Source organism: Seriola lalandi, unplaced genomic scaffold (genome assembly GCF_002814215.2).
Source record: "Seriola lalandi dorsalis isolate HSWRI2012SDOR001 ecotype SW California unplaced genomic scaffold, Sedor1 jcf7180002054524, whole genome shotgun sequence".
NCBI lineage: Eukaryota > Metazoa > Chordata > Actinopteri > Carangiformes > Carangidae > Seriola > Seriola lalandi.
The window spans coordinates 2,288,899-2,315,623 of record NW_019525077.1 but is presented as its reverse complement, the minus strand read 5'-3'; the positions used below and the strand labels follow the sequence as shown (position 1 = coordinate 2,315,623).

At 42.1% G+C, this 26,725-nt stretch overlaps 1 protein-coding gene across 1 annotated transcript in view; it reads left to right on the top strand.

The window, feature by feature from the left end:
• rasgef1ba (RasGEF domain family, member 1Ba) overlaps nucleotides 1-26,725 on the top strand; it is a 115,365-nt gene that overhangs the window by 4,660 nt on the left and 83,980 nt on the right. Inside the window, exons 2-3 of the mRNA XM_023414368.2 lie at nucleotides 16,557-16,604; nucleotides 26,104-26,157. Of these exons, the coding sequence (XP_023270136.1) occupies nucleotides 16,557-16,604; nucleotides 26,104-26,157 (102 nt within the window). The remainder of the gene's footprint in view (nucleotides 1-16,556; nucleotides 16,605-26,103; nucleotides 26,158-26,725) is intronic.

Genomic DNA, 26,725 nt, shown 5'->3' with positions numbered 1-26,725 from the left:
TAGATCAGGTTTAGGTTCTATATTAATACTGTGAAAGTATCAAAGCCTCAGTCCACAGAGAAACGCACACAGCCTGTATTCAGAAACTGAGCCTTAAAACCAGCCGTCAGGACTTCCTGTAACTTTGTGATGTCACAACAAAGCAGTCACTGCTTTCAGCCATGTCCCAAGCCCCGCCCACCTGGACCCACCATCCAAACCTTGCAGGATTTGGTTTCTCTGAGTGTTTTTACCTGAAATCTGCTATATTTTTATTGGATCACTCAGAAAACAGTCTGAAGAAAGGCTCAGAGCCTCCTCTCTTCTCATTGGCTCACCGACCTGTTGTTACTAGAGCTCCTGAGAGAAGCCTGAGAGAGGAGATGTAAGAGGAGATGTAAAACTACACACTGAGATGGTTTTTTGGTTCTTAAAACCACAAATATATCTTCTTATGGGTCAACACTTCAAATAAAACACAGAAGAAGAAGAAGAACAAAATATGGGACCTTTAATGTTAGGATAACGGTTAGGGTTTGACAAGTAGTGGTTATGGTTATGGTAAGTCTCCAGAAGCAATGGAAACACAACACACAGTCTGTCTCTCTGTGTTTTTGTTAGTTAATGTATTCAGAAGACAAGGACACTCAGTGCAACAGGGCATCATGTTCCCTGTAATTAAATTCTAATGCTTCATCTGTTGAGATTAATTTGTGTGGATTTATTTTTTAATGTTTATGCCAATAAATATGTTTTTGTAATTATTTGTGACAAGTGAAGGCTACAAAAGCATGTTGATGAATATGAATCAAGTGGTTATGGGTAGAAAATAGGAGGACAGTAGCAGCCTTTTTACCTCAAGTGTTCTTAGTAGCTTTGTTGTTTTCTGTCCCTTGTACAGTATGACGCACATTGACGCCTTCATATTGCCCTGTAGAAATACAGCTTTTATTTGGAAGTTAAAAAGGAAGTTAAAAAGTTAAATTGTTTTTGCAGGGTTTTTTTGTACTGAAAAAGGAAAAAAACGGCACAAAAAAATCCTTATAAACGCAATCACAGAGCGAGACAAGATATATATTTCTGAGAAAATGATGAAAACTACAGCAATAATAAGGATGTGATGTCTGTTCAGAGGCAGGATGTATTTAAAGGCAGAAATATCTCGCTGCAGCAAAAGTTTACACCTCAAGGTCTGGTGTGACGCACGTTACGGTGAAAAGAAAACGTCCCATGATGCTGCAGCTGTACTCTGCTTCCTGTATTTTTAAGACTGGATACAGGCTAGTGTTGTGTTTGTAATGTGTAAGAAACATAAACATGAAGGCGGCTATGGTTTAGCGTCTCACGCTTGCTGCTTGTGCACACAGTATGTGCTGTCAATGGTGAGATGTACGCTTTGCTTAGAGGCAGCGTTCAGACGCGTGCCGACCGACCCTTTTTAAGTCAAGTGTGTTCGAGGAGAAACAAGTCCAAAACACTCTGTTATGTACAAACGTTAGGAGGCGACAAGTGTTTGTTTGTGTCATTGCAACAAATTTTTTTTTTTTTGTGTGCCTGTTTGTGTGAGAGAGAGAGAGAGAGAGAGAGAAAGAGGAGGAGGAACAAAGAGACACAAAGAGAGAGAAAGCAAATATTTGGCAAGCAGAAAAGAAAGCCAGAGGAGAGAATAGAGAGCCAAGGTAATCTTAAGTATAAAAATGTAAAAAGCCACTATCACTATGACAACCATTGAAATGGCTGGATGAAGCAGAGATACTGCACAGCTCTCAGCAGGCTTTAATTCTGCAGCAGTAGCGGATACAGAGTTCGGGCGAATGGTTTTACATTTAAACGTTTTTCACTATTCCGCTCAGACGTCTTTTTATTTATTTCTTTTTTTGTGTGTGTGTGTTTGAGTGTGTGTGTTTTTTTTTTTAGCTGCATAAACGCAGTCTCCCTGGCATCGGTCCAGAACAGTTTCCAGTTCTAGTTTCCAGTTTTGATAGAACGTCCTTCCTGTGTCATAATATCACATTTGTGGGAATGTCACGCTCATTTGGGTTCAGTTTGAACTTTGCCTCCTGCTGAATGTCGCTGTCTGTGAGATACAGATACTGGGAAAAGTAAGAGTGCCTGTCCGCTCGGTGAACAGACAGAAAGAGGAAAGTAAACCTGCGAGTGCTTGTCAGGTTTTACAGCTCGGCTCAGATCGTCTTTCATCAGGTTTTAATTTTTTAAGTCCAATAAAAATTTTCACATCCTGTAAATGTCATTGAAAGGTCATTTACATAAAAAAGAGTTGATCTCCTCTGCTGTGAATCATCAGCACGGACAAACACTCAGCGTGAGCCCAAGGCAGGGATCACGTTTTACTGTCGAGATCATTCCAGGAAGTCGATCCATCACCCTCATTATTTATAAAGACTGATGTGCTCAGAGAATATATGAGTGACAGCTAACAAACCAGTGTGGACTTGTGTCGCTGTGTGTCTGAATGAACGTGAACGACACAAAACGAAATGTCTCGTTAAAAATACTCCCGAAATCAAGAGTGTGTTAAATGCAACAAGTCCTCCCACAGGAGTGTCTCCTGAAGTGGCGCCCCTACGGCAGCAGGCGTTCTCAATCCTTTGTTGTCACGGTTACAATAATTAACATGTGGCGTGTACCGACGGCGGTGTACCCGGACCTTTGTCACCGTTGGTTACAATCAAGGGGCGTAGGTGTGCATATGGACGGTGCGGGACGTGTTCCTAACAATGTTTGAGTGAACTGTTAGTTTCACGTGAGAATCAAACACCTCCTGTGTGAACTTCCTGTGATTTGTCGTCCCATCCATCCACCACAACCTCCTCCTGACGTGATCGTGACGTCACCAAACCTCTTTTTTCTTTTATACTCCAACAACAAAAAAATGTTGTACGACTCGTCTCATCTCCTCGTCTCGTGCGGACGTTTGCACCACCGACTTCATGAGCTGCAAAGAAGTTTAAAAAATGAGCGCACCTTCTGCCTTGGCTGTAAGACACAAAGTCAGGCTGCTCATACGTCCGTTTGACTTTTTCTTCTACTGCGAGTGTGGATTGTTTTCTAACTGGTCACGTCCTTGATATGGATTCGGACATTTTCTTGTACCTGGGTTCTGAAAAATGAACTACTTGTGAATTCAGGTTCATCCTCCGGTGTGTAACGACGCAAAATCGAAACCGTAACTGAGGTAGACGAGGAAATTGTGGACATGACACCGAGCAGGGTTGGGTTCTCGGGGAAAGTGGGTCTGCGTGGAGACCTCCGGTGTGTATGTGGTCAATGAAAAGGACATTTATATTCAACACACGAGCAGCAACAGGAGCCACAGCGTCCCTGACAGACTGCTTGAGCCGTGCAGTTATTGGCAGTTATTGTATCAGCTGCCGCAGTCGGAGGAGGAGCTGCTATCATGTGTTTCTTTGCACAGGAACATCAGTAAAAGTATGAAAGTGTGTGTGTGTGTGTGTGTGTGTGTGTGTAATATGTCTCCTGTGTGTTTTATAGCCGCAGCTGTCTCCCCCTCCATAAAATGTGTCAAATGAAAAGAGGTTTGTGATCAAGAGATCTGAGTGAGAAAGAGAATCCAAGAGTAAGATCCACCGTGTAATGATATATACAGACATCCACATGAACACACACACACCTTCACACACAATCTGACACAGTTAAAGATATTATACTTACCCACTAATATTTGATGTGTCCTGTGTTGGATGGATTGATGTTCCCTACATAATCGAGCAGCTGTTTTTCAGTCATTATGTTGGAGAGGAGAGCAGTGGAACTTTTTTATAATAAATGAGATCACTTTAAGTTGTTCTTTTACGTTGCTGTATTAAGTTCAGGTAAATAAGTGGACGCTTCAATGAAGGAAACAGGACTGTTCTCACGGTCGGGCCGCACAGAACCAAGAACCCGGATCCTGCAGAACCTGGATGGGCTTGAAGTTGGGTTTCTCTTGACAAAATCTAAACCTGGACAGGAAATTAAGAGAAAAATCTGAGGCAATGATCTCGTATCCATATTGCACCTCGATATCAGTGAAACTGCGTCGTTGTGTTTGCTTGTTAGTCGCTCGCAATTACGTATTTCCGTCTGCGTAGTTGTTGTGGATGTGGATTGACAACTCAATTAGCATTTACACGTGTGTTCAATGTGGTCACAGTGTGTCCAGAGGTGGTTTGGTCGATCAGATGATCCGTCCTTACTGCATGTTGGGTCCGTTTACACCTGCACATTTGGATGCCAGGTGTAAATGGGGTAACGGAGACATCTCACACCACAAATAATAAAGGACTATATTTCTGAATGTGTGTGACACATTTCTGTGAAGCAAACTTTTTCTCCGGTGTGTATGAGTGTGTGTGTGTGTGGGGCTTTACTTGTGTGTTTCCCTGCATGTAACTCTGGTTAATTAGGACCGAAGCGCCTGGTCTGAGCCACGCCAGCTGCAGACGAGAGCGATTCAGTGGAATGTCCCTTTAGAGCGAGGTGTCAGTCAAAGCTAACTGCTAATCTGGGAGGTTTTTTTTTTGTTGTTTTGTTTTTTTCCCCCTGCCTGGCAGAGGAATGAGTGTGTTGATGAAGACTGTTATCAAAGCCTCCTTCCCCCTTCATGACAAACAGCTGTGCTTCCCTCCAAACGTGCCAAACACAAGAGCGACCAGCTTTCCCATTATCCGTGGCTATTTGTGTTCAAGTGCTGACCACCGGCGACTGAATGATGAAGCACATCTCGAATGCTCCTGAGGATACAAGTCCTCCAATGGCTGCTAGAGCTCACATCTTTACTCTTCCTGGAAGAAATTAAGTTCCTCCAAAAAATCATTTTATACGAATGTTGGCAGTTTTGAATGAAGGGGATATTAAAGGCTTAAAAAGAAGTATATCTTTGGATGTGATTGCCTTGATTGACAGTTGATCTTACCCAGATCTGGATTTTCTAGCGGGAGAAAGTCGAGTTTCAGAATAAACTTTACCTCAGACACCTACAGGAAACATGAGTTGAAGCTCGTCTCTACCACTGTAAAGCAAATTAATCAATCAAAGTATCATTTTAAAGCAAGGCAAGTTTATTTATATAGGACATTATCACACACAGATGTCATTCAATGTTACGAACAGAAATAAAAGAAGCATAAAAATAGAAGTAAAAAAATCACAATAAGAAAACAGTTGAACTCTGTATGTGACTGGGAGAGAACTGGAGTAATGTGCTCTTTAATGGTTAAAAGCCACAGTGAAGGAGCTTTCTTCTGGATGCATTTACCATCTTGACCACAAGGGGGCAGTGTGCAACATGTAAACACATGCAACTCAATGGTTCCCTACATGTGGTCCGGAGAGTTGAGGAGGTGATGGGACTGATTTCTCCACGGACTCACAGAGGAAACAAATAATAAAATATGACCTTACTGCCTTATTGTTGATGCCGTGAAGTAAAAGACAAAAGATCAACGTGTCATCAGACGACAGGAAGTGAATGATGAATTTAATGTGCAGCATCAGCAGCAGAAACGACACTGAAAACACAGACTGTGCTTGTTATGTACTTATATACAAAACATTAAGCCTCTTGACAATCACTTGACAACTGGATATTTACATATTATATTACACATATGACACACATTCAAATTAAGTGGATGTATATATAAATATATATATTCTCCTCTACATGACATACAGTATGTGCTAGTTATCTAATGATAGTCATCCACCATGTAATGATAAAAAGACGATGAACTGAAGACATGTTTAAAAACATTATTTATTAGTGCACTTGCAAACAAAGAAAAAACTTTAGTTGCATGTATTATTATTATTTCCATGTATTATTATTAATAAAATGATGATTTGGTTTGAATTAATAACATCATAGCAGCCTAAAGCTGCAGTAAAGTGATTGAAGAAAACAACGTGTCTCAAATGTTGGATTTGTGTGTTTGATGTGATTTTTTTCAAACTCAAAATCACAAATCACCTCCTGAGCAGAAAAAAAAAAAAGGTGTTTGAATTGCGTCAAACCTCATGCTGTAAATAAGGAGAGCGTGTGAACAGGACAGGAGAGAGGATGAGGAGAGGAGGGAAGGAAAGGAAGGGAAGGGCAGGGAGGAGGGAAGCTCTGGGAATCGGGCGTAGTAGTTGGGGCCCCGCAGGGAACAGAGTGATAAGGAGTTTCACACGGCAGTTTGGGGCATCACCATCTGCCAGTCACTGTGTCAGCAGCGGCCGGCCACCAAGCAGCTGAGGGTGCGCTGCCTTGCTCAATGGTCCCTGTAGAAAAAAGTTCTCCCAAGAGAGAAGACTGATGCATTCACTTAACCTTCCTGCGAGGGATTTGATCTGGAGAGTCTCCAGTCGCTGAGTGTGTGCGTGCGTGTGCGTGCGTATATGTGTGTGCGTGCGCGCTGCTCTGTTTCTGTCTGGTCCTTTTCCTCCTCTTCTTCACAGGGTTTAGACTTGGTTTTTAGGTTTGACATCCAGGTGTTTCTAATCGCATCGTCCCCGGTTTGATTCTGTCCCGGGACTTTTCTGACATGTCCTGCCCGCTGTCTCGCATGTTTCCTGTTTGCATCTTCACTGTGACCTATATTTAGTAATTAAATTAACATTAATTTACTGATATCTACTTAATTAGGTCTGTACTTTCTATTGTATTATCAAATAATCTTATCTCTGTAAAGTATTTTGGTCAACATTTGTTGTTTTTAAATGTGTTGTTAAATATTGACTTTACCCAGGGGTCTGCAACCTTTACTATTAAAAGAGCCATTTTTGGCCCCTCACCCACAAATAAAAATCATCTGAAGCTGCATAACCTATTCGACCGTTAAAATAAAGGTTTTATATATAGTCATACCATATATAAAAGAACTATAGTTTATTGCATTTATGAAATTATAGAACTATAAAAACCTAATTAAGGTCCATAATCGTGGCCATAACAATCGAAACGTCACGTTTTCTCAGTGTTTCTCATTTAAATGAACATTTTGCTGTAAATACAATGGACGTTTCCTAGAATATTCAATATCAGATCTAAACATCTTGTTTTGTTTAACTGGATATGTCTGAAGAAAGATGGTAAACATATTTTATTTTGCTAACACTAATTTTATCACCAGTCAACACTTTTTTAAATGCTCAAATGTTGTTATTAAAGTAAAGTATCGTTCTGAAACGACCAGTCTGTGTGTTACTATTGGCAGGCTTGCCAAAATAAGAACAAAACAGTAAAAACAGTTGCACAAAACAACTTAAGGTTTTTCCTTAAAAATGCTCACTATTTAAGCTTTTCTCCTTATTTTGGTCTTATATTTAAGAAATAAATTAAAGTGAATTAAACCATTGCACAAACACCCACAAACACACAACACAATTTTGTGCTTTACTTCATTTTTCAGAGGAAAATATTGAACTTTTTCTCCTCTATATTTTTTTAATTTAAATGAGTTAAAATTTTCCTCACAGATTAAGATTTAAAATACATGGAAAAATATGATTAGGAAATGTCATATCATATTATTATATCTAAGAAGAAGTTCATTCAGGAATCAAAAGTATCTAATTTAATGATTTTATTGTCCAAATTAGAGTTTGAATTAGAGTGTGGGAAAGCACCCAGAGGAAACCGACGCCAGGACAGGGGGGAATTGGGTGGTGGTGGGTGGTACTGGCCTCAGTAACAAGGCCAGAACCACCAGTGAGCCCAGTTCCCCCCTGTTTGGCACAGTATAAACTAGTGATAGGAGACAGGCCAGGGCTGTTCACCAGCATTAGCCTGTCCCGTTGACACCAGCAAAAGTGAGGTAACAGTGCTATCCGCTGCTCCACCGTGCCACCTTCAGAAGTTTACAAAAAGATTATGGCCAAGATGGACCACAAGCCACAAATAGCGATGACGCTCATGACGGGCCAGAAGTGTTCTCTCCATGCAGATGTCTTCTTCTTGTTTGCAGACACAGTGGAGTGCTTTGAGATGTTGACTTGTAAAGATTTGACAATGACTGCTTCCACACACGGTTGTTCAGACATGAATACAAACTTCAGTGATCTCTTCCCGCCAAGCTTCTTGGTGAGATCTTTGATGACGGCCCTGCAGATCTGTTTGATGTCTTTGTCGTCTGGGCAGAAACCGTCTCTCACAGTGAGTCCCTGCAGCGTTTGGTCCACCAGTTGTTTGGCGTAGGTGGCCATGTCCTTCTCCGTGCAGATGTCCAGAACAGGGCACTTTTGGAGCAGTCTCACGGTCAGCAAGGTGACAAACAGCTGGGTCTTGTCCACGGTCTCTGCGATGGCTTCACAGCCAGAGGAAGGAGAGGCAGCAGAGTCGGTGGTCTTCTCTGGTGTCTTCACGGAGATCTCGTCCTGTTGGGTGAGCTCTATGGTCTCGATTTCCTCTTCTGGGAGTCTTGGCTCTGATGTGGCTTGACAGCTGGAGGCAGGAGAAGCAAACTCTCTGCTTGGTGGCCTCACAATGACTGTAGAGGCGCTTGGCTGGACTAGGATTCGTCTTACATCACGGTGAAAAGAAGCGAATCCACTGGGACGAGCAGTTGACATGTTGGGAATGGCGTCCCACATTCCAGCTCTAATGTTGTCGTCCAAGAACCATGGTCCGGTCTGTGCTGCGCCGTGAAAGCCAGAGACTTGGACCATTGCAAACACATTGGGACCATCGCCCCGACTCAGGGACCTGGTTTCAGGGTGAAAGTCAGCAGGTCCAAGAACAGGAGCAGCTGAGCCTTGAGGTGAATTGTTCTCCATCACAGAATAATTCGTGTCTTGATACTGGATGCTCAGATAGAGGTGTGTGTCTCTGGTGAGGTCTTAAGTACAATGATCAACAACCAGCAAAACTGTAAGTCACATACATGTGCCTTTGATACAGCTGATCAAAGGCAAAATGAATGAGCGATCTAGCTTTGGAGCCTAGAGTACGTACATACCTGCAACGACGCAAAGGTTTTTTTTACTGTTTTCATTATTTATGTAATTTAGTTTGAATGTTAATGTTGGATATATATAGGTATGATTCTCTATCAGGCAGCAACTATAATAATAATGACGTGATTATAAAGGGCCGACACTAGTTTAATTCTCATGTATCTCACCTTGTACATGGTCACAGTTTTGTGTTTAATGTTACACACCAGGATCCATTGAACCCTGGTTATATTATTATCATTATTATTATTAGTTTTATTGTTATTATTATTATTATTATTATTATTATATACACTCAAATGATGCGCTGGCAACAAGTGGCAGCGAGTCCTCTTAGCTCTTAGTTTTTCCGCATTATATTTATATATATTAACATGTTTTTTGTCGAGTGACGTTTTTTATTCTACGTCGTTGTTTCGTATGACGATGGAGCAAATAATGTACATAAAGGAAGAACTCCTGGCTTTAAAGTGAACCAGATATGGAGTTAAACATCACATACCGGCTGAACTGAACAAGTACCGTGGATGCAGAGCTGGGGCTAAGCTAAAGGCTAGGAGATGGAGATATAAGCCTTTATACCTGGCTAACAAGTGTGATGACCTGGAGGAACTTGTGAAGAGCCAGCGAGCACATCGTGAGCGTAGTCTTATGTGTTTCAAGCAGGAAGAATAAAGGTGGAGGACTGGTTCTGCTTGTGAACAATAGACGGTCCAACCCCGGTCACATCCCAGTGAAGGAGAAGACCTGCTGTCGGGATATTGAACTGTTGGCAGTCGGGATTAGACTGTACTATGTACCCGGGGAGTTCTGTCACATTGTTGTTTACGTTCAACCACGAGCGGAGGCTGTAGTCGCGTGTGACGTCATTCACAAGACTTGTAGCGAGAGACATGAATTTCCCCCAGGGCAGGGGTCTGCAAGCTTTACTATCAAAAGAGCCATTTTTGGCCCCTCTCCCACAATTATAAATCATCTGAAGCCGCGAAACCTATTCAACCCTTAAAATGAAGATGACACAGTGTTAAAGTTTTATATATAGTCATACTATATATAAGTATGTATAGTCACACTTATATATAGTCATACTATATATAAAAGAACTGTAGTTAATTGCATTTATAAAATTATAGAACAACAAAAAATGTTGACATTTTATTGCTGGTTTTACCTGTTATAACAAAGGAAAACACCAAACTCTTATGAATACTGGCATGTGTATAGCTACTTTTAAATAAAAAGCAGAACTATGCAGGTCTATTTGAGTCCTTCTCTTATTTTTGAAGGATTAAAAAAAATAAAAAGTCACCCACTTTGAAATAAATAAAACATATAGCTGCAGACTTTTCTTTCTTTGGATTTATCCATGGTTAGCTCACCGGAGGTCCGAAACTCAAGATTAGCCACCCATCGGCGGCAGGAAGAGGCAGTATAGGCTGTAAATGTTGCTATGGAGACGTTGTAAGATGTGACGTATATTTCAGTCGACGAAATATTATCAGTATCACCTCGATCTCCAAAATATAAAGTATTCTTTTTAAAGGAAATTCATTTTTATTTTCCATTTTAAGAGTGTCATACCGTGTTGTAATAGTGCCCAGACATCAACTTCAATCTCCTGCCTAAAATAGCACTAACCACACATTTGTATTCCTCGCCGCCGCCAGCAGTCAGAGCGGGAGCCATATTGTTTTTCAGGTCGTCCATCCGTCTCATTCTCGTGGACATTATATCTCAGTAACGACTTGATGGAACTTCTTCAAATTTGGCACAAACATTCACTAGGACTTAAGGATGAACTGAGTGGATTTGGGGGTGGTCAAAGGTCAAGGTCACAGTGACCTCACAGAACATGATTTCTCTGACTGATTCTCGACACCATCGTACCTGCATGTAAACCCAGCTCACAAGTGCTTTTACATTGGCTGGTATAAACACATCTCCATCACACGTCAGGGAGCTTGTTTCACCGTCTGTCAGCAACAACACATGGACAGATATTCATAAAAATCCTTCCAGCTCAAAGATGTCAGCATCAATCAATCATCTTAACTTAAACAAGTACATCCACATCACCTTTTAGTTTTAGCCTCTGATATTTTTTTTAATCAGTTCTGCTGCTCGAATTTAAAAGAGAAAAGTAAAATAAGTGGAATGAACGAGAGCTACATGCTACAAAAAGAGGGTGCCATGTAAAGATCTCTGTGCATTTTCCCCAACGGTCACACTGTAAGCATCAGGCGATGAGGCAGATTTCATTTTGGAGGAAACTCTGGTAGATTTCTGTTGCACCCCTGCATGCATTTTAACTCTGTGCAAATATGCTTTTGGCTGCTGTTTGATTCCAGGAGACTCATTCACATGAATAGCAATGAGATACTCTGGATGCGCTCTGCATTCAGGAAGAGGATACCCCCTGCCATTCATATGCACACAACTGTGTCTCATACACACAGGCTCTTTGGCCGTCTCTCACACACACACACACACAATCAGATGCAGAAACAACTACCGCATACATATGCACACATACATTTCTAGAGTAGCGGGTGGAGGGAGGGGGGTCTCTTGTCAATATGTGCATGTTAATAGAAGCTGAATGTTTCAAGGCTGAGAGGGTGTCATGAAAAACAGCTCAGATTTTCTCGTGAGCAGCTGTAAGGCCTCGCACCTGTGGAGACTCAGAGGTTTCAAACCGCAGTCGACGTTTATTTGTCCTAACAAGCAAACGGCCGTGTCTTTCTTGTCAGCGGTAGCAGGTTTTAGTTACCGTGCAGCTCCCAGGTGTGATTGGTTGTGATGAGGGGATAGTTTTGGGTTATTTGACGTGAGGTTGTGTGAAGCACTTCCGTGGACCTCAATCAACTTTCCTGGAAGAGGAAAAGACAAAAACATTTGCTTATTGAGCTGCAGAAATGTGTTTTTGTGACTCCATATTGTTTGTAAATTCAATTTCCTCCACACAAGGAAAAAAAACTGTCTGGATTGTTTGTTCAGAAACTAACATCAATTGATAATTGTGGTGAAATTTGACATTTCCAAAACAGCTGATGTATTTTCTGTTTGGTTTCCTGTATCTGACGGTGGCTCAGCCGTCCCATCAGGTGCGTCACGTGAAATGATGCCTTTTACGAGCTGCGTATTGAGCATTTATGAGAGCTGTGGGCGACGCCAACAGCACGACAGCGGTCGAGAAATATCTCAGCAACCACTGGTTAGATTACCTTACACTTTTACATTCATCATCCCCAGAGGATCGACCCTCATCACTTTTATAATCCTCAACCCCCCCCCCCCCCCCCCCCCCATGAATTTATATTAGTAAAAATTTAAAATGACCAAAAACCTGCTGAACTAAAAATGTTGTTGTATGCAACACATACACACACACATACACACAAACAAACAACAACTCTGACTTATCCACTTTGTCTAATCGTGCCAGTGAGTCCATGTGACATCAGCTCTGATGCTAATGCTGTTCGCTAACACTGTTAAAAGGTCACTGAGTTGACCTTGACCTCTGAGGAGGGTGACCCCCCCACACACACACACCACCACCACAAGGACCACTGTGACCCCGCCGAAACCTCATACTTCATTAACGCAGGACGACTGATGCACCGAGGTCCCATGTGACCTTTTATACACACACTCTCACTCTCTGTCTGTAACACACACACACACACACACATGCATATCTGCCTCTGACCTTCCACAGCGGGCAAACACACGAGCGAGGGACCTACTTAACTGGTTCATCTGCGGGGGGGGGGTCACCGGGGTCGCTGCCCACCGGGACAAATTTAACAGATTATATCGGTTGATTCAAGATGACGGACGTTAACTTCGTCTTATTTACTGCAGGCTCCCGGAGATTAAATGTGTGTTTTGTTAGTGGAGTTAAATGTAATGAAACCAGAAAGAAACTATTATGTAACAGTATAAACCTTTTCCTTATACAGCACATGAACTCTTTTCACATGTATAATTCTAATATTCCTCAGTGCATTAGTTTGTATTCTCACATTATCTACCACAACATACAAAGTACATGAACTGATTATATTATATTATATTATCCTACAGTTTTACACCTGCCAAACAAGGTTCAAACATCAACAATGGTTAAATCCATTTGTCATGGTCATTACTCTGCATCCACTCTTTACCAAACATAAGACACAAATACACACAGAGTAACTTAAACCACCACAAAGACCAAAAACTGGCGAACTCACTATGTGCAATAATTACCACAAACCAAACTGTGCAATATTGCTATACTATATTATTTATCTATTAGTTATCTTTTGTAAATATTTAGTATTTGATGTTTTAATTTTGAATTTCTTTTGTACTTTAACACTGCAAATTTCCCCTCTGCAAGACTAATGAACAATAATAATAACTTTATTCATACAGCACCTTTTTAAAAACAGAGTTTACAAAGCGCTTTGACAGTTAAGGCAGAAGAATTAATAGCAAGAGGCTCAAAAGAGAAATAAACAAAAGCAGGACTGAGACGAAGTTCAGAGGGAAGACGTACAATATACTCCACTGTAAAAACACAGGGAGACTAGATGCTGTATAAAAATAAAAGCAGACACACGTATGCACAATAAAAGCATAAAATAAAAATAAAGGACTGTCTCACCTTCATATAATAATAAAAATAACCTCAATAATAAAAATGATATGAAAAAATCTGCAGTATGCTGCACTGATATTGAAAACCTATGAACACGTTCACGCTCCCTGGAGACAGAAACCAATTGATTGCTGTGACACAGTGACCTTTCACTCCACTTTTTATTTCTGTAACGAGCGTGTTTCCTGACCTGAATGTCAGAGCGGGAACGTTTCACGCTAACCAGACCAGCGGGAGGAAATGTACCGGTGTTAGTGAACGTGCAGACTTTCCCACAGCGCCACCGTGAAGCTGGACTTTCCACCTCAATTTAGTCTCCTCTGCTCTTTCATCCATCCGTTTCTGATGTTGATTATCACATTTAACTGGGCTGATATTCACCCCCGTACAGGTGTCATGGAGGAGGAAATTAGCTGTAGAGACCAGAACTGTTTTTTGTACCAGGCTGTAAGTGTGTTTATTTCTGCTGTAAAGTTGGACATTTTAACATGGGAGTCTGTGGGGACTGACTCGCTGCTGGAGCCAGACTCTAGTGGTGGTTAGAAGAAGTGCAGGGTTAAAACTTCAGTGTTGGCTTCCTGCTTGCTCTGACCACACACGAAGCATTACAGCTGGATGCTCTGCTCACCTGAACGGTGATGTCACGGCGTACAGGAGTACACCTGTACACCGCTTTAAGTATGAACTGGTTGCACCAGAAAGTTTCACAGTGAACTTCCTCTGAACTATTATTTGTATATTTTTATTATTATGATGGTATTATATGACTTTGACTTTTAAGAGTGACTTTAAACATCACCTGAGACAAACAGAGGTAAAACTTTTGTTCTTGATCTAATTATATTTTGTGTAAAACTCTATTGCTAACATGATATGCCATTGACTTTTTAGAATGAATAAAGTGTATTAAATAGTATTTTAAGTAAACACTTCCTCCTGAATCCTTTCTTTTCTTTTTTTTTTTTATGTGTCCTCCTCATTCGTCGCGAAACAATCGCAGTCGAAAGATAACAAACCGTTTTAAAGATGGATGAGATGTCTGAGACTAAAATGTCAGAACCAAAATGTCCCGCTGAGCTTGTGATCGGATGAGGAAAGACACGACGCGCCTCTCCCTCCGTCTCCTCCTCCCCACGGTTCTGATTTCCCTCGCCCCACCGTCTCCTCACCTCGTCCCTCTCCTCCAATCAAAGATCCGCTCAATCACAGCCGCCGTGACTCTCTCTCCTCTTGCGGCGTGTGATACTCCTCTAAAGGTCATGGCCATTGTCTGCTGGAGTAAAAAACTAAAAGAGAGGAGGAAAAAAACAAAAACAAAAACAGAAACAAGGATGAAACACTTTTCCTTTGTTTGGACCACAGAACAATCTGATCTTCTCCGTCTGACTTGGGGGAAACATCAACTTCCTGCCTCATATCTTTCGGCTCCTGACTGCAGGCGTCAAACTGCTGCCTGACTGAGACGCTGATTTGCTTGTTGACATGAAGCGACGTCAGAAAAATGAAGACGTGGAATAGAGATCCTGCACAGTTCGACTGAGTTCAGGCAGAATCACGAGTTATGGATGATATGATTTGGAAAAAGTGGAAGTGAACAGAGGTTAGAGAAGAAAACTTTTTTAAACTTTGCTGTGAGGAAGGAAAGATGTTATTGTATATTTAGAGATATGAAGATATGTGTTTATTATTAATCAATGATTAGAGCTCCCACAAGCCTCAGGGGAGTTGTAGTTGTAAAAACGCCATCGAGCCATCAGCTTTAGTTTATGGCAGAAGTGTTGGCACCTGCTCAACTGTCACCTTTACTCTTTAAAATCCTGCTGCTTCCTCCTGCTGCTTCCTCCTCTCTGAATCAAACAATGTGACCTACTCAGTGTGTGTGTGTGTGTGTGTGTGTGTGTGTGTGTGTGTGTGAACATGTATGTGGTTGTTTTGTGTGTGTATTTAGGTGTGTTGTTGATGTGTCACGGGGAGCTGAGTGTGTAGCTGTTGTAAGTAAAAAATCTTAGAATCTCTAGATCAAATGATGTCTTTGTCAGTGTTCAAAGTGTGTGTGTGTGTGTGTGTGTGTGTGTGTTTATCCCCCCCATGTGGGAATTCATTACCATTCTGTCGAGGTTTGTTGTTTGTGAGTAACTCCTGTGGGAGCTTCACGTCGAGCCTTTTAAAGACTCATTAGGATCGGTTGCTCCGTCGTCCCCTCTGTGAAACAGCCCGACATGTTCGTCTTTGAATTCCTGTAATGGCTCCATTTGTCTAATGGCTGCAGTTTAAATTCACACATTTACATTTTACACGTGCAGCAGCGATTAGGGGACGACTAAACATCGAAGAGGGAGGGAAACCAGGAGGGACGCTAAGTCAGCTGTTGAAGGAGAAAGTCTCTCTATTTCTTTCAGATCCACGTCCATATTTATGTTCATGTCTACATCTATGTTTATGTCCACATTTATGTCCATGTTTATGTCCACATCTACGGCCCCTGACCATGTCCACGTTCATGGCCTTTGATTATGTCTTCGTCCACATTTATGTCCATGTCCCCGTCCGTAAACATTCACTTGTTGGTTCTCTTGTTAGTGTGGGTCTGATCACAGTGTTCAAACTCACGACCCTGTGTGATAGTATCAACAAAGTCACCATGGCGACGACAGTGCAATTGTTTAAAAACACATATAAAAGGCTGGTGTTTAGCTTCAAGGCATCACAACAACAAGTGTAGATTAAAATCTCAATTTTCAGAACATAATTTACTGTTTTTCTGTTTTTTTTTACCTAAAATGATGATGAAACATCACGTTCTGTGCTCAGCTTCTGTGGTGTGTATCTGTGCCAGTGTGTGAGCTGCAGCCTTAATGTTCTTATGACGTGTCTGTGTGTATAGTAAAACACAGTGTGTCGGTGATAGGAGGTTTTCCCTGTGACACTGTCCTTGATATTCACCCCGATGTTTTTCTCTCCCCTGCAGTGTCGGAGCCAAACCCATCTCGGTCTGAGGCCTTCCTCCAAACAGCGGGTAGGTAAACATCTGAAACGTGAAGTGACTCCATGTTTCTGTTTTGTGTCTGTAGGACACACACACACACACACACACACACACACACACACACAGCCGACCATGCAAAACGTACCGTAGAGTTGTCTCAGTGTACAAAAAACACTGCGTGCTGATAACTTTGCTCAAAACATCACATGACGACAATCATCCTGCAGTGTGTGTGTGTGTGTGTGTGTGTGTGTGTGTGTGTGTGTGTGTGTGTGTAGCAGTGACACAACTTTGATTTGAGTGATGGTAGAAACAACAAAAAGAGGCATTATGTAACGTGATATGATCTGATGACGCGCCTTGTTTACCTCGTTTTCACTTCCTGATGTAAATCCACCTGCATATGTGTTGCCATGGTTACAAAATGATCTTGCACATCACTCATACAGACTGAGGGATTGTTCACAGACAGATGATGGATTCAAGACGTAATGAGGCTTTAGTAACGATGCTGCGTTGAGGGGGAACGATCTGCATCGGAAAAAAGTTTAGTTACAAATTTTGCTGTTGCTACACAGCTAACGTTAGCATTAACATCTGTTTATTTACCAGTCAAGAATAAAACATCACGCCTCCAGCATCGAGGTTAGTTAGCATTCTAACCAGCTAGCTCTGTTCTGTTGGGGTCAAAGCTCTCGTCTGGAACCACTGTTTCTGCAGAAGAAAGCAGTTTGTGCTCCGAGCAAAAAGGAAAAGTGTATATTTGCAATCGCTCAAAATGTATTTAGGGACAATAAATGATGCATCATTTGACAAAACTTTATTTACTAATTCTAATTACTCCTCAAAATTGCTACAGCCCGAACCTGTGTTAGGAAAACGACACCTGATCTGTCGGCTCGCTCTCTGCTCAACGCAGAGGTGTGACTCAGCGGGTGTGTGTGTGTGTGTGTGTGTGTGAAGAAGATGATGTCACGGGGTTAATGGGGACAGTGGGCAACTGCTTAACGTCTTTGAAGATGGTGTAACATGTACTTACACACACACACACACACACACACACACACACACACACACACACACTCATTCACACACACACACACACACACTCATTCACACACACACACACACACTCGTTCCACTCAGGACTGAACCCCGGAGGCCACGGCTTTGATCTTCTCCCTCTGTTTGACTGCCATCCTCCCCCCTTCCTCTCCCCTCTCACCCTTTCTCCTGTAATGTCATCCTCTCTTTATCCATCACATGATTGAACTAAATTCAGAAAACCACAAAATTCTTTCAGCCTACAAATAAAATCTTGCCACTTGAAGCACAACTCGACTAATTTCCCCCTCTTTTCTTTTTTTCTGTGTCTCGGCCAAACACACCTTTTCATCTCACACCCGCCCTCTAATTCTCTCTGTCAGTGCAGGGAGTATTCAACAAACCTGAATGAGTCTGTAATCCGGCGGTTTGTGTTTCAGCGAGCGGCCCCCTCCAGGTCGCTGAGCATTGTGGGTCGGAGGTGTTCGCTTGCACTTACCTCATCCAGATCAAAGCAGGGGAGAGACGCCTTGTGTTGATGATTTGAGAAGCATGAGTTCAACACGGAGCTTTTTCTTCTTTTCACTGGTCAGATCTTCTGAAAGCTCGGGAGGCAGGAGGTGAATCTTCAACGCTGCTTTTCTTGTGCCAAGTAAACATGTAGAGTAGATACTGATAGTCCAGCCTGACCTTTTAGTTTTATTCCTCTCTGCCGGTGACAGTCAGAGCCGGAGCTGGAGACACGATATCTCATTAATACCTCGAAGGAACTTCTTCAAATTTTGCACAAACGTTCACTTGGACTCGAGGGTGAACCGATTGGACTTTGGTGGCCAAAGGTCACGGTGACCTCACAGAACAGGATTTTGGCCTTTGTGAACGCAATATCTCAAACTCCTCAAGGCCAGTCCCTTCAGATTTGGGAACCGGAACCTTCACTGATTAGATTTCGGCGGTCAAAGGTCAAAAGGTCATCGCTTTTTTATCCACAACTCAAGACTTCACGCAGCAATTATGACGACATTTTATATGACTCAGGACAAACAGTGATGTAACCTGAAGCTAGTCTGAGTGGCGGAGGGATACAACTGTGAGGCGGTTACTCTAGTTTTTTTTTTACGTGGTGACAATGAAAATGTCTTCCACATGCTGAGCAGGCGCCCTCATAAAAGTTCCTGGAAAAGGAACAACAAAACCATTATTTTGGTCTGTTTCCAGTTTCTGTGTTAGTGGGTCACAAGTGGGAATCGCTTCATTTTTGAGGTTTGTGATCTTAAAAAAAGATGTGAGAATAATAATCACCACCCGCCTGAGGAAAAGGGTGCATGTGTGTGGCCGTTTGTTTTTTTTTCCCGAGGAGGAATGGAGCGCAGGTGTGACATTTCAGCTGTTATGTAATGTTCAGAGCTTAACCTTTCTGCGGCAGATGGACTCGCTGAGGACTCGGGGCGGTGGATACAGAGCTGCTACTGTTCAGCTGTGCAGACTGATGCCTTCATGGGTGTTTGAGAAAAATTCTCCTGGCAATAAACACACAAACAAGCCCGAGGAGCACGCACCGCCGCGATACCGCAGACCCTCAAGTCAGCGGAGACGGGAAATATGTCACGGGGGGGGGCTATTAATCACAGCGATGTCCTGGCTGGCTCGACATCACAAGACACCTCAAGGTTCAGGCTGTAGTGGGTTAGAGAGGAACACATCTTTATTTCTTTGGTTGTTTGTTCACAGGAACTACTTTTTCCACATGTACATGTTTCAAAGTGAGTGAAAATCAGATTGTGGTGAAGTCGTTCGACATTCTGTAGTTCCTACATTTCTTTCTTTCTTATAATTCACCTCTGAAAAGCAGGTTATGTTTTTAACTCGTGTCTGTTTGTTTGTTCGTCAGCAGAACTTGGTGGAGGGATGAGAGAAGACGTCATTACATTTTGGGGCAGATCTGGATCATTTACTGTGAATTTGAATATTTTTCTCTGAAGTCCGCTGTAGGCTACGTATATCGTTTGACTCTGGCCTCAGCGAGGGTCCGGCTCACCTGAGTGCTCTTCTTTCATTTAATAGGATTTTTGCAAATTATCCTTCTAAATTTAAAGGCTCTGCACACATTGTGGTTCACCTGCACAGTTCAGCTGCACCTGGAGTCTGACTCTCCAGATGTGGGCAGCCGTCTATTCTAGGAAGCGTTCTCGTTTCTCGTTTCTCGTTTCACATTTCAAAATCCCCCTCGACGGCAACAGTCTCCGAGCTGCGACCTACACGCTGACAATGGCGAGTTTTGATAAAGATTTGGATTCGTGCAATCCCACAGTTGACATTAAGTCCTCGCTGTTGTTTGTGGTGTTTTCTTCGTTTCTTTGGAATCAGCCGTTTATGCTTATGAGATGGCAAAGCACGGAATAAACCGGACTTCCTGTTAGGTCTGACCTGCACCTGAAACAGCTTCACCTCTTTGCATCATCACTATTAGCTGTAGTTAGCCACTGAAATAAAGTCGAAAACACCCGGAGGCTCCTCTGGTCGGTAACTCCTCATTCCCCCACGTCCACTGACACATCTGCTTCCTGCAGGGCGCACTGCAGAGGCCTAATTCCATTTTAATTTCCTCCCAGACCTACAAGTGTGCATGCCATGTCTGCATTAAAGCCCGCAAGATAATTTTTTTTCCAATTTAAACATTGTGTAGTCGGCTTTGTTTTCATTTCATAGTACAAGGTAAACACTTAACGCGGTGATTATGTTTTCCTATGAAAGAGCTGATCCACAGTTTGCTGCGAGTTACTTCAGAGGGTCATTTAGAGTCCGTGCACAGGGACCTGCGCATGTTTTCATGCAAAATCAATTAGTGTATGATTTAAACTGTTGGAGGATGCACTGATGAGCATGATAGTTTTTGCCTCCATGTTGAGCTGCTGGATCGTTTTTCTGCTCCAGTTTCTCTCTGACGCAGGTTCAGATGATTCATTTTTAGTTATTTTATATTATGTTTTTATTGTTTGCTGTCCCTGAATCTGATATTCCTTATGGAGCAGAGGAATTTTAGCTACACACAACATTTAAGTGGATTATTGTTTCAGAGATTATTATTTTAGCAGCATAAACAGAGCTTCTGCTGATATGAAAGCGTCATCTCTTAGCTGCATTTCTGTCACTTTTTGTTTTTTATTCCCTTCTTGATGACATAACAAAAACAGGTGTGACATGAATGGTACATGGGACATAATGGACAGACATGTAGAGGACAACAAAAACAAGAACATGATGTGTGAGTGTGTAACGTGTGTGTGTGCTTTGATGTTGATATTATTAATTGTTGTTAATATTATATTATATTGAAATGATTCTATATATAAGTAATACATATTGTCATAATATCACTGCAGTATTATCATGTTATTTTACATTATTTTATATTATATCCTTGTTACATTGACAGGATTTCAAATGAATTGTTATTATTATATATCTTTATTATTATTACTACATTCTGTCTACAAGTATATTCAGGTTACATCATGAATTTCCACTATACTGTGTTTTTCACTCTCTCTCTCCATACATTTTGATTTAGAATTTATATATCTATTCGCACATATAAAACATTACATATATATGTGAATGTGCAATGTAAAAATAAAAGAATTTAGATCATACAAAATGAGAAAAGAAAGAAAATAATAAAAAAAGGAAATAAAAATTAGAAAACAAACAAAAAAAACAGCATAAACAGCACAATATATGCAGTATAAGTGATAAATATTTAAGTGACTCCAACCAGAGATATAAAGAAAACAAAAATCACCTTACAGTCTTCACAGTGGAGGCTCAGAGATGCCAAATGAAACATTCAGTCAATCTCTAACCAATATCAAAATAACGCAACCGGCTATAATTACACGATCACTCAGCAGCGCTGCGGCCTGATTCGCTCATGACCTGGTTCCTGGTGAGTGACGGACTGAGTCACATGCTCCACAAGTCTTTTACAAACTAGGGCAGAGGAAGCTGTCCAGAAGTCACACAGACCACTGAGCAGGTTTTGTAACGGCGTCACATGACCGACATTTTGCACAGAGGGTCATTGAGAGGTGAGGGTGAACTGTGGCCTCAGGTTGCTGCGGAATGAAATAAAAAGTAGAGATGAACCATACTTGGGGGATTTTTTTTTTTTTAATGATGGAGATGTTTTTTCTTGACGTTAATCTGTGCCGGCTGAGGCTGTCCACCTCTTTTTCAGACGGCTGTTGTTATGTAAGCTGAAGTTCCTTTGTAGCGAGAGGTCCTCCAGATACCTGTCTAAATCTGTACGCGGCTGCTTGGCTTCTTATACAACACCTGTCTGATCACAGCAGCTTTTTATACACGTCCTAAAGCTGTGGGAGCAGCTGTTGACAGAGCAGCTCTGGTGTGAACGTTACAGTAACTCCAGCTCATTTTTTAAATTTTTAAAATTTTTTTATTGGAAATTCAAACATAAAAATAAATAAATAAATTATTCAAATAGTTTGAATTAAAAAATTTCAGTCTATAAACACAACAGAGGCATTTGAAGTAGATATAAAATGAACCTACTAGTGAGCAGAGCTGTGATCATTGGACAATCATGCCACCAAAGCATCTGAGTATCAGTGTGTGTGGAAGTGTTTAAGTTTTCATCTGCACCTTGGATTTAAAAATAACACTGCTATCAAATTGATTCGAGCAAATTGTACGTTTGAATTTGTTGACAACAGCAGGGAAAGCGATGGTTAAATGAGCGTTGGCTCTAGTTATTTGTGGTCAATTGACGTAATTCTTTTTCAAAATCTGATGGAAAAGTGAAACTCTTGAATGGATTAAATCAGAAAAGCATCGATTACTTATTAGCAGGGCTGCCCCCCTAATAGTTCGACCAAAGGTCGGTCGATGAGAACAGTCTTAGTGGACCAGGTTTTGATTGGACGGTTGGTCACAGGAAAAACCCCCCAAAAAAACATGTTTTGGTGACACTCTCTTTTACAGAGCTGGTCGTAATGATGTACCGGTATTTGGGACAGGAAGTCCAAAGCGTGGAATCAATTCAAAACGCTGAAAGACAACCCCAGTTAAGGAGAACAATCGCCTATCATCATCATCACGCTGAGGCTCTGGTCTCCTATCGGTTGTAAATATTGGACCTTCGGCCTCAGCTCTGGCTCAGACCTCGGTCATCAAGATAACACTCCAGTGTTCCTCAGATGTCACGGAGCAGCGATCTCCCGGTGGTCGTGCCCTATCAGCAGCTTTGTAGTCGTTAGATGTCACAGGTCAAAGGTCACACGTAGAAGCTCCGCTCTGAGGTTCATGGTCCCCCCCCCCCCCCCCCCCCAAAAAAAAAAAAAAAAAAAAAAGCAATTATCTGATGACGGGAAAGGAAAGTACTGAGAGGCACAGTGGATGTTCTGAGGAGCCGTTGCTGTTTCGTTAGATGTTTCGCTTGTTTTTCTTTTCCTTCCTCACGTCTTCCTTCCTTTGTCTCCCTCCGTTTTTACTTCTCTCTCCTCTCAGCCCTCGGGGGGAGACTGGACAATGATCAGTTGTCAGCGGTGATGTTAGTGTTCAAACAACCTCTACTTTCTTTTCTTCTAAATGTCCGACTAGGTTGTGAAGTGTTCGTGCGTTGAGCAGAATCCAAGTCATCCATCAGTGTAGAGATTTGTTTTTTAAGTTGGTTTTTTTGGGCGGTTTTTATTCCTTTATTTGACAGGGAAAGAGAGAGAGAGAGAGAGAGTTAAAGTTAAAAAGCCATATTGTTTTCGGGTTGTCCGTCACATTCCTCATGAACAAGATATCTCAATAAAGACGGAACTTCTTCAAATGTAGCACAAACATTCACTAGGACTCGAGGATGAACTGATTAGATTTTGGGGGTCAGAGGTCAAAGGTCAAGGGGCGTGGTGAGCTCACAAAACACAGTTATGGCTTCATGAGCGCAATATCTCGAGAACTCCTGAAGGGAATCCCTTCAAATTTGGCACAAACGTCCACTTGGACTCAAGGACGAACTCATTAGACTCTTGTGGTCAAAGGTCAAGGGTCACGGTGACCTCTGAAAAACACTTTTTCAGCTATAACTCAAGACTTCACTCAGCGATAATGACAACATTTCACAGAAACGGTTCATATTTTCTCTGACTGGATAAACGGGGATGTAACCTGAAACTAGTGTGAGTGGCAGAGGCAGAAGAAACCACGAGGAGGTGAGTCTAGTCTGTAATTAGATCTCTTCAACACTGACACAACACTCTCTCCCGTCTCAGCCGAGTGTGTCGGACAAAACCGATCCAACAAGGTAAAACAAATAAATCTTTAGGCACAAAGCAGAGGCCGAGCAGAAACCTGCTGAGCTGCAGATAGAGCAAACTGACGGCACAGGGAGGGGAGGGGGGGGTATAATGATGCTAATAAAAAATCCAAATTTATTACAGCGGGACAGATGCTTTTTGCCGAGACTGATGGAAGTCATCTGCGTTTAATGTGGACGTGGGCAGCACGTACAGACTAATTAAAGCCGAAGCTTTAAATACAGAAAAGAGCCAACGGAGCAGAATAAAGTGCTTCCCCTTTGCGAGTCACATGATCCACGACGTGACGCTGAACAAAGGGGACGCACAGCGGCTGGATTCTCAGGGTGTTCCTTACACGTACAGTTGTACAGTCTCTGCATGCGGGGAAAGAACTGGATGATGAGAAAGAAGGCAAGCTCTCCTAACCAAGCACGTAATTAACAGTTTGCCCCGGGGCTCGGAGGGACGAGGGGGTAAACAAATATTCCCTCTCCTGTTTGCGCTAAAGGAACGATGCAGTGCAAACACATGTGATTTTACAGACTGTTGACTCAGCTCTCTTGTGATTGGCGTCCAAACACTTAAGTTTTACAAATTAATCCTGGAGAAAACTGCTGCTGGAGAAACGAAAAGGTGCATCCTTTCATAGATCATTTCAGTTATTATTATTATTTTTATAGTTCAAAAGAGTAAGAAGTCATAAAGTAAAGTTTCAAATCTCCTTGTCTTTATTCCAGCTGAGTGTAAAATAACTGAAAAGGAGCCTTCAGCAGCCACCTCCGTGTTGCCACGGTCAGGGTGGGCATTCGCTCAACTTTAATCTCCTCAACTTGAGCACTGGCAGGGATTTATGGGTAAAAGCCTGCAGCTGCATGCTGTTGCATAACTCGGCCTATTAGCCAACCTGCTCCTCTGTGACACAGAAACAGGAAATCAATAAGAAAGGCCACTTTGACGGCACCAAGCTAGATGCTGCGTTTTATTCTCCTGGTCGAGGTGACGTGAACATGCGTTCGATTGAGTGGAGGTGTGTGTGTGTGTGTGTGTGTGTGTGTGTGTGTGTGTGTGTGTGTGTGGATACTTTCATGTGTGTGTGTGTGTGTGTGTTTGTATGTCATGCTGATGCAGGAGGAGGAGGAATGAAACATATGATGCAGAGTTAGAAAAGAGGAAATGATCTCTTCCCAGGAAATGATGCCATAATAACGTATAGAAGAAAATCCTCTTAAACCATATTAGCAGAAAGAGGGATTTGACTGATTTAAATCTTGGTGGTTGCGAGCCGTTTGCATTATCTATCCTGAGGATCAAGAGATCAAGTAATATTTCACAAATTCTCAATATAGCCTCCTTTTACTGAACAATGCAGCCTACACAGGCCGTTGTACGAGGTTGCAGCAGCGCAAAACCAAGCGGCACGTAGTGACCGATGTGATTTACAAGCTGCTTGGATAACGCCGGCAGACCTGGTCCTCCCGCTTTGGGAGTGGACTTTTTTTTCTCGTGGCGTGACCGGTGTAATCTCGGCCCTTTTTGACCCCACCGCTGTGCCAGCGAACTAGCTGTTCCCTCACGCCACTTAGCCTTATTAGTTATTAATACAGGCTGGGGCTGAGTTCTGTGAATCATTCATGGGGTGGTGTAGAGACTAATTGAAAAAAAAAGAACAGATTGTGGTAAAAGGTCATGAGCTCATTGTTGCTTTTTAGGAATTATGAAAGTGTGTGTGTGTGTGTGTGGGGGGGGTAGTGACACGGTGTTCAGGCGCACACTGATTACGTAACGTTCATCAAATAAAAAACTCTAATATGTAAAATACTAGTTATCAATACAGAGCAGAGTCAGATCACATGACAGTAGCGGAGTCTTATCATGCGGCAAGAGGAGAGTCGACCGAAAACAAGATGGCGGATGATTTGGTGTCGAAGCAAAAGTGTCTGTTATGGCAATATTTCAAAATAAAAGCCAATGACAAAAGGAAACCTGAACGTTCGTCCGATGACTTTGTCCGATGAAGGTGGCAGCATCTGGATCTTCAGTCAACTTTCCTTCAGAAATCAATAAACTTACAGCGTGATTTTCCTGCCACATTGCAGAACATGACCACAATAAACTACATTTGCAATAACATGTGTTTGTATGAAAGTAACAGAATCTTCCTTCTCTTTCTTTCCCCTCAGCCGACTATTTTTGGGACACTGACCAATGAGAGAGCGCGGTTCGACAACAGACTGGTGAGTCACCTCCGTGTGAACTTTTTTTTCTCACTGGATAACAACGAACACAAAGTCAGGACTTGTGGGTTCGGGAGGGTGAAATGGGCGACATTGGTTGTAATTGAAAAACAGCAAGTCGTGGGAATTTTAATTAACCCAAAATTCCTGCGGATAAATATTCCCAAAAGCAGCAACAGATGTCTGTGTTACTGTGTGTGTGTGTGTGTGTGTGTGTGTGTGTGTGTGTGTTGTTGTTGTTTTCGGAGCTCTACCCTCTAAACATGGTGGAACGTGACTTTTTATTCACATTGATACATTAAGAAAAATTAATTTCATAATTAATTTCAGCATAATTCATGCGTTCCCCTTCCTGACAGATGGAACAAAAAAAAAAGAAAAAAGAAAGTCTTGTCTCTTTGTCGACGATGCCACGTTCTGATGCAACGCGAAGATTTCCTCGGCCTGTGTGATGTTGTGAAATGCAAATGGCGATGGCAGACGCCACAGAAAGCCAATTAACCAGCAACAAAGGAAATTATTAAGCCGGCCGGTTGTTTGCCTGGCTGGATCTATCAGAGGGGGTGGG